Here is a 12,540-nt window from a genome sequence, read left to right on the forward strand (position 1 = left end):
GTGGAACTTGGCTATCAGTCTGTGCTCAGCGATTCTGTGTTGTCGTGTGTCGTGAAGGCCATGGCCCCCCACCCAACCCAAGGACCCCAAGCCTCATGCTTCCTTTATCCTCCATCCCAGATAGTTACCCCCCGCCCCGCCCCGAGGATCCCGAGCCTCGCGCTCCCTTTATCCTCCGCTCCCAGAGACTGTCCCCCCGAGCCTCGCGTTTCCTTTATCCTCCGCTCCCAGAGACTGTCCCCCCGAGCCTCGCGTTCCCTTTATCCTCCACTCCCAGAGACTGTCCCCGTGAACGTCACGCTCCCTTTATCCTCCACTCCCAGAGTGTCCTCCTGAGGGTCAAATACTTCTGACAATAGAGTTAGGTTTGTATTACTTAAACTGTTTTATTATCCAGTAAGCACAGGACTGCTTGGGTCAATACAGGGCACAGAGGGGGTGCTCACAGCTGGGGGGAGGCATGGGAAAGAGAGGCACCCAACAAGGGCAGGGCTAGTAAAGAGTGGGCAAGGGTAGAGAGTGGGGTAGAGTGGCCCAGTCCTAAGAGCAAATCTATATATTTAAACAAGCAATTGAAGCTGTGTACCAGCATAGAAGAAAGGACTACAACACGAAAGATAAATGCTGTAGCTGCTTTAATCATCTGTATACCAAACATTAGCAGTAATATACTTAATAGCAAGGCAGGCTGGAAGCTGAAGACCACAGTCTGCAGCAACTGATGGTGGGGTTTACACACTCCCACTGACTGCTACACTGCTGATTTACTGAGAGAGCAAATTTCAGGCTTTTCTTCAAACTGCCTTCACAGGCCTTGACTGAAGATACTGCTCCCTGAGAAAGTTAGCAACCCAATAAGTAATCAGCATCCCAACCTCATCCCAAACCGACTTCATTAACAAAACTAGCTCAACGATACTCAAATGTTAAACACCACGTTAACACTGGCAAAAAAGCAGTCTCAAGCATGTGGCACAGGCAGAGAATACTAACCTCAGTGTCTGTATTTGTATATATACAATATACACACACAGAGACACACGCTGACAACAAACCATTAAACACAGGATTAATTTGAGATTTTTATTACACTGGTGATTAGAAATCCACTAAGTTTCAATCATGTTACGATGCTCCCAACTTTTCTGTGGCACACTGAGGACAATGCTTGCCCTCTGTGTGCCAGTCTGTGTCAAAGCTCCATTTAGTACTAGAAACAGCAGCTCGTTAAACATGTTGTCTGCCTCAGGCAGCTGATACTAGTGCTGAGGAATTGGTAGCGTTACGCCGTGGGTTTCTCTCAGTGATTACCAAATAACAAGTCTGTCGATTGCAGGTTTTAAACATCCTCACCCTGATGAGGTTCAGGCAGAGTTAGTGAGCTACCCAGATTCAATCATGCTTTAATTATACAATTACAAGTGTACTGACTTAAGCTGTCATCTTGTGTCATAGAACCTCAAGGTTCTGTGGTGAAAATGCCAAACTGGATCTGCCATTCACATTCTCTCAGACAGTATGAGGTTGTTAACAAGAATCCTTCAACACCATATAAACCCATTGAATTATAGTGGCGATCTATTTGCTTCTCAATAACTCAAAAAAACACACCAACTAAATCACATACCAATATGCATTGTGCCACAATGCAATCTACCAGGGTGGGAGTGCGGCACCGTGCCCTCGGCCTGGGGGCAGTGTGGCACCGCGCCCTTGGCCTGGGGGCAGTGCGGCACCGTGCCCTCGGCCTGGGGGCAGTGTGGCACCGTGCCCTCGGCCTGGGGGCAGTGTGGCACCGTGCCCTCGGCCTGGGGGCAGTGTGGCACCGTGCCCTCGGCCTGGGGGCAGTGTGGCACCGCGCCCTCGGCCTGGGGGCAGTGCGGCACCGTGCCCTCGGCCTGGGGGCAGTGCGGCACCGCGCCCTCGGCCTGGGGGCAGTGCGGCACCGCGCCCTCGGCCTGGGGGCAGTGTGGCACCGTGCCCTCGGCCTGGGGGCAGTGCGGCACCGTGCCCTCGGCCTGGGGGCAGTGTGGCACCGCGCCCTCGGCCTGGGGGCAGTGTGGCACCGTGCCCTCGGCCTGGGGGCAGTGTGGCACCGCGCCCTCGGCCTGGGGGCAGTGCGGCACCGTGCCCTCGGCCTGGGGGCAGTGTGGCACCGTGCCCTCGGCCTGGGGGCAGTGCGGCACCGTGCCCTCGGCCTGGGGGCAGTGCGGCACCGCGCCCTCGGCCTGGGGGCAGTGCGGCACCGTGCCCTCGGCCTGGGGGCAGTGCGGCACCGTGCCCTCGGCCTGGGGGCAGTGTGGCACCGCGCCCTCGGCCTGGGGGCAGTGTGGCACCGTGCCCTCGGCCTGGGGGCAGTGTGGCACCGTGCCCTCGGCCTGGGGACAGTGCGGCACCGTGCCCTCGGCCTGGGGGCAGTGTGGCACCGTGCCCTCGGCCTGGGGGCAGTGCGGCACCGTGCCCTCGGCCTGGGGGCAGTGTGGCACCGTGCCCTCGGCCTGGGGGCAGTGCGGCACCGCGCCCTCGGCCTGGGGGCAGTGTGGCACCACGCCCTCGGCCTGGGGGCAGTGTGGCACCGTGCCCTCGGCCTGGGGGCAGTGCGGCACCGTGCCCTCGGCCTGGGGGCAGTGTGGCACCGTGCCCTCTCCCTCATCACCAATCAGAATCATTTCCAGAAAGATGTCAGTTTGATTTTTGCAATGACAGTCAGGTAATAGACAGTACAGAGTTTGCCAACACCACCCCACCCCCCTCACTAAGTCATAATCATGATAATGGAGATGAGGGAAATACAAAATAATATCCAATTTCAAGATGGCCTCTCTAAACTGCTCAAGCTTTCTCCGAATAGATTGATTATCAGTGAACCCCTCAATTCATTCCACTTCACTGATATCCAGCTGTTAATGTTGAGATGATTGTTAGAGTTAACTATCTTTTCTCGCAAATATCCTGGCTGTTCCACAAAAACCTGATCTGTTTGTGAGCAGTCAGTTGAGTGTTAGCGAGGCTAACTGAACGACTGGGAACACTGAAATAAGCAGGGTGCTGTACAGTACCTTGTTAAACCTCCTCCCTAAGATTCTGCTCTGTCAGTTAAGTATTTGTGTTAGTGCAAGGCTACTTTTCCATGTTAGAGTTACTGAAGTTTCACACGCCATTAAAATGTACACAAACCCACTGTAGACAACAGTGCAGCAACACAGTAATCACGGTCAGTCACAACGCTTCACCATTCTGGAGCAAGTCGAGGGGACAAAGTGTTACAGGAAGTCAGAGAAATGTTTATAAGGCTATAAAAGGCTTTGGGTTCAGTTACAGATTAAAGCGCATCGTCAAACAGGGTTGAGCGATTTAGAACCATGTTGGCTTATCTTTCAAGTATTTGTATTCAACATACTTTCAACTCGTTTGGTTCATTCTCTTCTGAATTAGTTTTCAATAGCAAAGTTTGGAAACTCTTTATAGATTTCATTGATGATCAGCTTGTCCATCTGGCAAGGCTGCTCGTTCTCCTCTTCTGCCAGGATTCGCTGGAATGTAACCTGTAGATCAGGGAGGCGGTGCTGGTGACACATGTAATCTGTTGAGCGAATGATGGCATGCATCAGTGAGAGGTACTCCATTCTAATCTGCAGGAACAAGAAGTGGGAGAAGGACATTGAGAGAAACCTTGTCATTACATACAGCATTAATGCATTGATGAATGCTTGGTCTAACACAAGGAAGCTAATGTTAAACCGTGAAACTGTGTGTTGACTACAATGTGGAGAAGCCGGCGTTGGACTGGGGTAAACACAGTAAGAAGTCTCACAACACCAGGTTAAAGTCCAACAGGTTTATTTGGTAGCAAAAGCCACTAGCTTTCGGAGCGCTGCTCCTTCGTCAGGTGAGTGGGAGTTCTGTTCACAAACAGGGCACATAAAGACACAAACTCAATTTACAAAATAATGGGTGGAATGCGAGTCTTTACAGGTAATAAAGTCTTAAAGGTACAGACAATGTGAATGGAGAGAGGGTTAAGCACAGGTTAAAGAAATGTGTATTGTCTCCAGACAGGACAGTTAGTGAGATTTTGCAAGTCCAGGCAAGTCGTGGGAGTTACAGATAGTGTGACATGAACCCAAGATCCTGGTTGAAGCCGTCCTCATGTGTGCGGAACATGGCTATCAGTCTCTGCTCAGCGACTCTGTGCTGTCGTGTGTCGTGAAGGCCGCCTTGGAGAACGCTTACCCGAAGATCAGAGGCCGAATGCCCTTGACCACTGAAGTGTTCCCCAACAGGAAGAGAACACTCTTGCCTAGTGATTGTCGAGTAGCGTTCATTCATCCGCTGTCGTAGCGTCTGCATGGTCTCCCCAATGTACCATGCCTCGGGACATCCTTTCCTGCAGCGTATCAGGTAGACAACGTTGGCCGAGTTGCAAGTGTATGTACCGTGTGCCTGGTGGATGGTGTTCTCACATGAGATGATGGCATCTGTGTCGATGATCCGGCACGTCTTGCAGAGGTTGCTGTGGCAGGGTTGTGTGGTGTCATGGTCACTGTTCTCCTGAAGGCTGGGTAGTTTGCTGCGGACAATGGTCTGTTTGAGGTTGTGCGGTTGTTTGAAGGCAAGAAGTGGGGGTGTGGGGATGGCCTTGGCGAAATGTTCGTCTTCATCAATGACATGTTGAAGGCTCCGGAGGAGATGCCGTAGCTTCTCCGCTCCGGGGAAGTACTGGACAACGAAGGGTACTCTGTCCACTGTGTCCCGTGTTTGTGTTCTGAGGAGGTCGGTGCGGTTTTTCACTGTGGCGCGTCGGAACTATCGATTGATGAGTCGAGCGCCATTTCCTGTTCTTATGAGGGCATCTTTCAGCGTCTGGAGGTGTCTGTTGCGATCCTCCTCATCTGAGCAGATCCTGTGTATGTGGAGGGCTTGTCCGTAGGGGATGGCTTCTTTAACGTGTTTAGGGTGGAACAACCAGTTCTTCATCCAGACACATGGAACAGCCACGGGGACTAAATTTGCACCTCAATATGCTAACATCTTCATGCACAGGTTCAAACAAGACCTCTTCACCGCACAGGACCTTCAACCGATGCTATACACTAGATACATCGATGACATTTTCTTCCTTTGGACTCATGGTGAACAATTACTGAAACAACTATGTGATGACATCAACAAGTTCCATCCCACCATCAGGCTCACCATGGACTCCTCTCCGGAATCGGTTGCATTCTTGGACACCTCCAGACGCTGAAAGATGCCCTCATAAGAACAGGATATGGCGCTCGACTCATTGATCGACAGTTCCGACACGCCACAGCGAACAACCGCACCGACCTCCTCAGAAGACAAACACGGGACACGGCGGACAGAGTACCCTTCGTCGTCCAGTACTTCCCCGGAGCGGAGAAGCTATGACATCTTCTCCAGAGCCTTCAACATGTCATCGATGAAGACGAACATTTCGCCAAGGCCATCCCCATACCCCCACTTCTTGCCTTCAAACAACTGCACAACCTCAAACAGACCATTGTCCGCAGCAAACTACCCAGCCTTCAGGAGAACAGTGATGACGACACCAAACAACCCTGCCACAGCAACCTCTGCAAGACGTGCCGGATCATCGATACAGATGCCATCATCTCACGTGAGAACACCATCCACCAGGTACACGGTACATACACCTGCAACTCGGCCAACGTTGTCTACCTGATACGCTGCAGGAAAGGATGTCCCGAGGCATGGTACATTGGGGAGACCATGCAGACGCTACGACAACGGATGAATGAACACCGCTCGACAATCACCAGGCAAGAGTGTTCTCTTTCTGTTGGGGAACGCTTCAGCGGTCACGGGCATTCGGCCTCTGATCTTCAGGTAAGCGTTCTCCAAGGCGGCCTTCACGACACACGACGGCGCAGAGTCGCTGAGCAGAAACTGATAGCCAAGTTCCGCACACATGAGGACGGCCTCAACCGGGATCTTGGGTTCATATCACACTATCTGTAACCCCCACGACTTGCCTGGGCTTGCAAAATCTCACTAACTGTCCTGGCTGGAGACAAGACACATCTCTTTAACCTGTGCTTAATTCTCTCTCCACTCACATTGTCTGTACCTTTAAGACTTGATTACCTGTAAAGACTCGCATTCCAACCATTATTTTGTAAATTGAGTTTGTGTCTTTACATGCCCTGTTTGTGAACTGAAATCCCACTCATCTGACGAAGGAGCAGTGCTCCGAAAGCTAGTGGCTTTTGCTACCAAATAAACCTGTTGGACTTTAACCTGGTGTTGTGAGACTTCTTACTGTGTTTACCACAATAACATAGGAGTAGGCCATTCAGCCCATTGAGCCTACTTCACCATTCAATACAAACATAGCTGATCACAAACTTCAATACCTTTTACACACTATCCCCATATCCATTTACATTATTGTTGTTACAATGGAGCAAGCGGAGAGGGAGCGATTCGAGTGAGAAGAGCTGAAAGTATGAGGCTTTGATTTTTACATTACCTTTTGTTCGAGTTTTGTTTCTAGTACAACAGGAAACGGGAAACCGGAAGTAGGCCGCAGAGAGGCCAGGGAAGGTTTTTTGCCCAATAAAATTGAACGGGGAGGAAACCCGAGACCCCAACCTGTAGGGTCTCCCACCCCCCTCCCTCCTCTAACCTTAAAGAAAAGGGCTCGGGGTGAGAGCAGGTAAGCTTTTTTCTCTCTCTTTCGTTTCTTAGTAAGGGAAGTTAGCAGGGATATCAGTGCAGGCAGTGCAATGTTCCTCCTGTGGGATGTTTGAGGTGAGGGACACCAGTGTCCCGGCTGAGTACACCTACAGGAAGTGCATCCAGTTCCAGCTCCTTGAAGACCGTGTAGGGATCTGGAGCTGGAACTGGATGAACTCAGGATCATTCGGGAGGCAGAGGCAGCTACAGATCGAAGCTACAGGGAGGTAGCTACTCCTAGAAATGATACGTGGGTGACGGCTAGAAGGGGTAAGAAGCAGTCAGAGCAGCGATCCCCTGGGTCCCCTGTTCCTCTGTATAACAAGTATTCCGTTTTGGATACTGTTGGGGGGTGGGGATTTACCAGGGGTAAGCCATGGGGTACAGGTCTCTGGCACAGAGTCTGTCCTTGTTGCTCAAAAGGGAAGGGGGGAGAGGAGTAGAGCATTAGTCATTGGGGACTCCATAGTTAGGGGGACAGATAGGAGATTCTGTGGGAACGAGAGGGACTCGCGGTTGGTGTGTTGCCTCCCAGGAGCCAGAGTCCGTGATGTCTCGGATCGTGTTTTCGGGGTCCTTAAGGGGGAGGGGGACCAGCCCCAAGTCATGGTTCACATAGGCAACCAAGACATAGGTAGGAAAAGGGATGGGGATGTAAGGCAGAAATTCAGGGAGTTAGGGTGGAAGCTTAGAGCTAGAACAAACAGAGTTGTTATCTCTGGTTTGTTACCCGTGCCACGTGCTAGCGAGGAGAGGAATAGGGAGAGAGAGCAGTTGAACACGTGGTTACAGGGATGGTGCAGGAGAGAGGGATTCGGATACCTGGACAATTGGGGCTCATTCTGGGGTAGGTGGGACCTCTACAAACGGGATGGTCTTCACCTGGACCAGAGGGGTACCAATATCCTGGGGGGGAAATTTGCTAATGCTCTTCAGGAGGGTTTAAACTAATTCAGCAGGGGGATGGGAACCTGAATTGTAGATCCAGTGTACAGGAGGTTGAGAGTAGTGAGGTCATGGATGAGGTTTCAGAGGCGCAGGAGTGTACCGGCAGACAGGAAGGTGGTTTGAAGTGTGTATACTTCAATGCCAGGAGCATCCGGAATAAGGTGGGTGAACTTGCAGCATGGGTTGGTACCTGGGACTTCGATGTTGTGGCCATCTCGGAGACATGGATAGAGCAGGGACAGGATTGGTTGTTGCAGGTTCCGGGGTTTAGATGTTTCAGTAAGTGCAGGGAAGGTGGTAAAAGAGGGGGAGGTGTGGCATTGTTAGTCAAGGACAGTATTACGGTGGCAGAAAGGACGTTTGGTGAGGACTCGTCTACTGAGGTAGTTTGGGCTGAGGTTAGAAACAGGAAAGGAGAGGTCACCCTGTTGGGAGTTTTTTATAGGCCTCCAAACAGTTCCAGAGATGGAGAGGAAAGGATTGCAAAGATGATTCTGGATAGGAGCGAATGTAACAGGGTAGTTGTTATGGGGGACTTTAACTTTGCAAATATTGACTGAAAACGCTATAGTTCGAGTACTTTAGATGGGTCAGTTTTTGTCCAATGTGTGCAGGAGGGTTTCCTGACACAGTATGTAGATAGACCAACAAGAGGCGAGGCCACATTGGATTTGGTACTGGGTAATGAACCAGGCCAGGTGTTAGATTTGGAGGTAGGTGAGCACTTTGGTGATAGTGACCACAATTTAGTTACGTTTACTTTAGCGATGGAAAGGGATAGGTATATACTGAAGGACAAGAGTTATATCTGGGGGAAAGGAAATTATGATGCGATTAGGCGAGATTTAGGATGCATAGGTTGGGGAAGGAAACTGCAGGGGATGGGCACAATTGAAATGTGGAGCTCGTTCAAGGAACAGCTACTGCGTGTCCTTGATAAGTATGTACCTGTCAGGCAGGGAGGAAGTGGTCGAGCGAGGGAACCGTGGTTTACAAAAGACGTTGAATCTCTTGTGAAGAGGAAGGAGACTTATGTAAAGATGAGACGTGAAGGCTCAGTTAGGGCGCTTGAGAGGTATAAATTAGCCAGGAAGGACCTAAAGAGAGAGTTAAGAGCCAGGAGGGGACATGAGAAGTCTTGGCAGGTAGGATCAAGGAAAACCCTAAAGCTTTCTATAAGTATGTCAGGAATAAAAGAATGACTAGGGTAAGATTAGGGCCAGTCAAGGACAGTAGTGGGAAGTTGTGCGTGGAGCCTGAAGAGATAGGAGAGGCGCTAAATGAATATTTTTCGTCAGTATTCACGCAGGAAAAAGACAATGTTGTCGAGGAGAATACTGAGATACAGGCTATTGGACTAGACGGGATTGAGGTTAATAAGGAGGAGGTGTTAGCAATTCTGGAAAGTGTGAAAATAGATAAGTCCTCTGGGCCGGATGGGATTTATCCTAGGATTCTCTGGGAGGCTAGGGAGGAGATTGCAGAGCCTTTGGCTTTGATCTTTGTGTCGTCATTGTCTGCAGGAATAGTGCCAGAAAACTGGAGGATAGCAAATGTTGTCCCCTTGTTCAAGAAGGGGAGTAGAAACAAACCTGGTAATTATAGACCAGTGAGCCTTACTTCTGTTGTGGGAAAAGTTTTGGAAAGGATTATAAGAGATAGGATTTATAATCATCTAGAAAGGAATAATTTGATTAGGGATAGTCAGCACGGTTTTGTGAAGGGTAGGTCGTGCCTCACAAACCTTATTGAGTTCTTTGAGAAGGTGACCAAAGAGGTGGATGAGGGTAAAGCAGTTGATGTGGTGTATATGGATTTCAGTAAAGCGTTTGATAAGCTTCCCCACGGTAAGCTATTGCAGAAGATACGAGGCATGGGATTGAGGGTGATTTAGCGGTTTGGATCAGGAATTGGCTAGCTGTAAGAAGACAGGTGGTGGTTGATGGGAAATGTTCATCCTGGAGTTCAGTTACTAGTGGTTTACCACAAGGATCTGTTTTGGGGCCACTGCTGTTTGTCATTTTTATAAATGGCCTGGATGAGGGCGTAGAAGGATGGGTTAGTAAATTTGTGGATGACACTAAAGTCGGTGGAGTTGTGGACAGTGCGGAAGGTTGTTGCACGTTACACAGGGACAGAAATAAGCTGCAGTGCTGCGCTGAGAGGTGGCAAATGGAGTTCAATGCGGAAAAGTGTGAGGTGATTCACTTTGGAAGGAGTAACAGGAATACAGAGTACTGGGCTAATGGTTAGATACTTGGTAGTGTGGAAGAACAGAGAGATCTCGGTGACCATGTGCATGGACCCCTGAAAGTTGGCACCCAGGTTGATAGGGTTGTTAAGAAGGCGTACGGAGTGTTAGCTTTTATTGGTAGAGGGATTGAGTTTCGGAGCCAGGAGGCCATGTTGCAGCTGTACAAAACTTTGGTGTGGCCGCACTTGGAGTATTGCGTACAGTTCTGGTCACCGCATTATAGGAAGGATGTGGAAGCATTGGAAAGGGTGCAGAGGAGATTTACCAGGATGTTGCCTGGTATGGTGGGGAGGTCATATGAGGAAAGGCTGAGGGACTTGAGGTTGTTTTCATTAGAGAGAAGAAGGTTAAGAGGTGACTTAATAGAGGCATACAAGATGATCAGAGGATTAGACAGGGTGGATAGTGAGAGCCTTTTTCCTCGGATGGTGATAGCTAGCATGAGGGGACATAGCTTTAAATTGAGGGGTGATAGATATAGGACAGATGTCAGAGGTAGGTTCTTCTCTCAGAGAGTAGTAAGGGCGTGGAATGCCCTGCCTGCAGCAGTAGTGGACTCGCCAACATTAAGGGCATTTAAATGGTCATTGGATAAACATATGGATGATATTGGAATAGTGTATGTTAGATGGGCTTTAGATTGGTTTCACTGGTCGGCGCAACATCGAGGGCCGAAGGGCCTGTACTGCGCTGTAATGTTCTATGTTCTATTATTGTTAATCAGACATCTATCAATCTTTACCTTAAATATACTAAATGACAGAGCTTCCATAGCCCTCTGGTGTAGAGAATTTCAAAGATTCACAACCCTCTGTGTACAGAGGTGTCTCCTCATCTTGTTTCTAAGTGGCTTCCCCCTTATTCTGAAATTATGCTCTTTGTTCTAGGCTCCCCAACCAAGGAAAACATCTTACTTGTATCTACACTATCTATTCCATTGAGTAGTTTGCAGGTTTCAATCAGATCCCCTCCCATTCTTTGAAACTCTGGAGAATACAGGCCCAGTTTGCCCAATGTCTCTTCATAAGACAGACCCATCATCCCCAGAACAAGTCTGGTGAACCAATGTTGCACTCCCCCATAGCAATAATATCCTTTCTGAGGTAAGGGGAGCAAAACTCCAGGTGCAGTCTAATCAAGCTTCTATATAATTGAAGCAAGACTTCACTACTCCAGTACTCAAATCCTCTTGCGATAAAGGTTGACATTCTATTCGCCTTCCAAATAGCTTGCTGCACCTGCATGTTAGCCTTCAGTGACTTATGGACAAGGATACCCAGGTCTCTTTGTACATCTACACTTTCTAATTACTTAACATTTAGAAAATACTCTACACATCTGTCCCTTTTACTAAAGTGGATTACTTCACATTTTCCACATTAAATTCCACCTGCCATGTTTTTGCCCATTCACCAAATCTGTCCAAATTCTCCTGTAGCCACTTTACATCTTCCTCACAAGACACACATTCCTGCCTAGCTTTGCATCATCCACAAAATTGGAAATATTACATTTGGTCCTCACATCCAAATCATTATTAACAGCCGGGATCCAAATATTGATCCTTACAGTACCCCACCAGCCATATACTGCCAATGCAAGAATCACCCATTTATTTTTACTCTCTGTTTTCTGTCTTGTTAACCAATCTGTAACCCATGTCAGTATATTGTTTCCTATCCCATGTGCTTTTATTTTGCTAATCAACCTCTGGTGAGAGACTTTATCAAAAAGCCTTCTCAAAATTCAAATATACCATATCCATCAACTCCCCTTGATCAGTTTTATTGGTAACATCCTCATAAAAAAGTTCAACAAACATGATTTCCTATTCATAAACCTGTGCTATGGCCAATCAGATCATCATTATCCAAGTGTCCATTTATCACATCCTTTATAACAGATTCTAGCATTTTCCATACTACTGATGAAAGGCTCTCTCCTTCCCTTCTTAAATAGTGGAGTGATATTTGCTACCTTCCAATCTTCAGGAACCATTCTCGAATCTATAGAATTTTGGAAGATAATCATCAATGCATCCAACATCTCTACAGCAACCTCTTTCAACATTCTGGGATTCAGAATATCAGATCACGAGGACTTACCAACTTTCAGTCCCATTAATTTCTCCAATACAACCTTCTTACATATACTCATGTTTCCTTCAACTGCTCATTCTCCATAGGCCCTTGGATCTCCACATCCAGGAAATATATTGTATCTTCCTCGATGAAACAGATACAAAGTAATTATTTAGCTTCTCTGCCATTTCTCTATTCCCCCATCATGAATTCTCCTGACTCTGCCTGCAAAGGCCCACATTTGTCTTGGTCAATCACGTCCTTTTTACAGATCTATAAGCTCAAGAACTGCACTTGTATAGTCATGTGCAAGCACAATAAAAACAGATAACCTTAGGATGGCTCTAGAATTTACCGTAAAGCCAAATTGCCTCGACTCATTTTCCTAGAAGAGCTCTAATGAATGAGCCTGCTTAGGAAACAACCCTCAACTCTCTCAATAAAGCAATGAGTTTTATTGAGAGTCTTTTGCCTCACTAGTTTTTTCATGGACTTTGACAAGGTGCCACATAGGAGACTGTTAAATAAGTTTAGTGC

At 48.4% G+C, this 12,540-nt stretch overlaps 1 protein-coding gene across 4 annotated transcripts in view; it reads right to left on the reverse strand.

Moving 5' to 3' along the window:
- Window positions 1–1,601: 1,601 nt before the first annotated feature.
- nckipsd (NCK interacting protein with SH3 domain) overlaps window positions 1,602–12,540 on the reverse strand; it is a 301,148-nt gene continuing 290,209 nt past the window's right edge. For all 4 annotated transcript variants that reach the window (XM_078209293.1, XM_078209294.1, XM_078209296.1 and 1 more), the window contains one exon: window positions 1,602–3,632. In XM_078209293.1, coding sequence (XP_078065419.1) covers window positions 3,432–3,632 — 201 coding nt within the window. In that variant the 3' untranslated portion in view covers window positions 1,602–3,431. The remainder of the gene's footprint in view (window positions 3,633–12,540) is intronic.

The sequence above is a fragment of the Mustelus asterias genome, chromosome 3, assembly GCF_964213995.1.
Source record: "Mustelus asterias chromosome 3, sMusAst1.hap1.1, whole genome shotgun sequence".
Taxonomy (NCBI): Eukaryota; Metazoa; Chordata; class Chondrichthyes; order Carcharhiniformes; family Triakidae; genus Mustelus; species Mustelus asterias.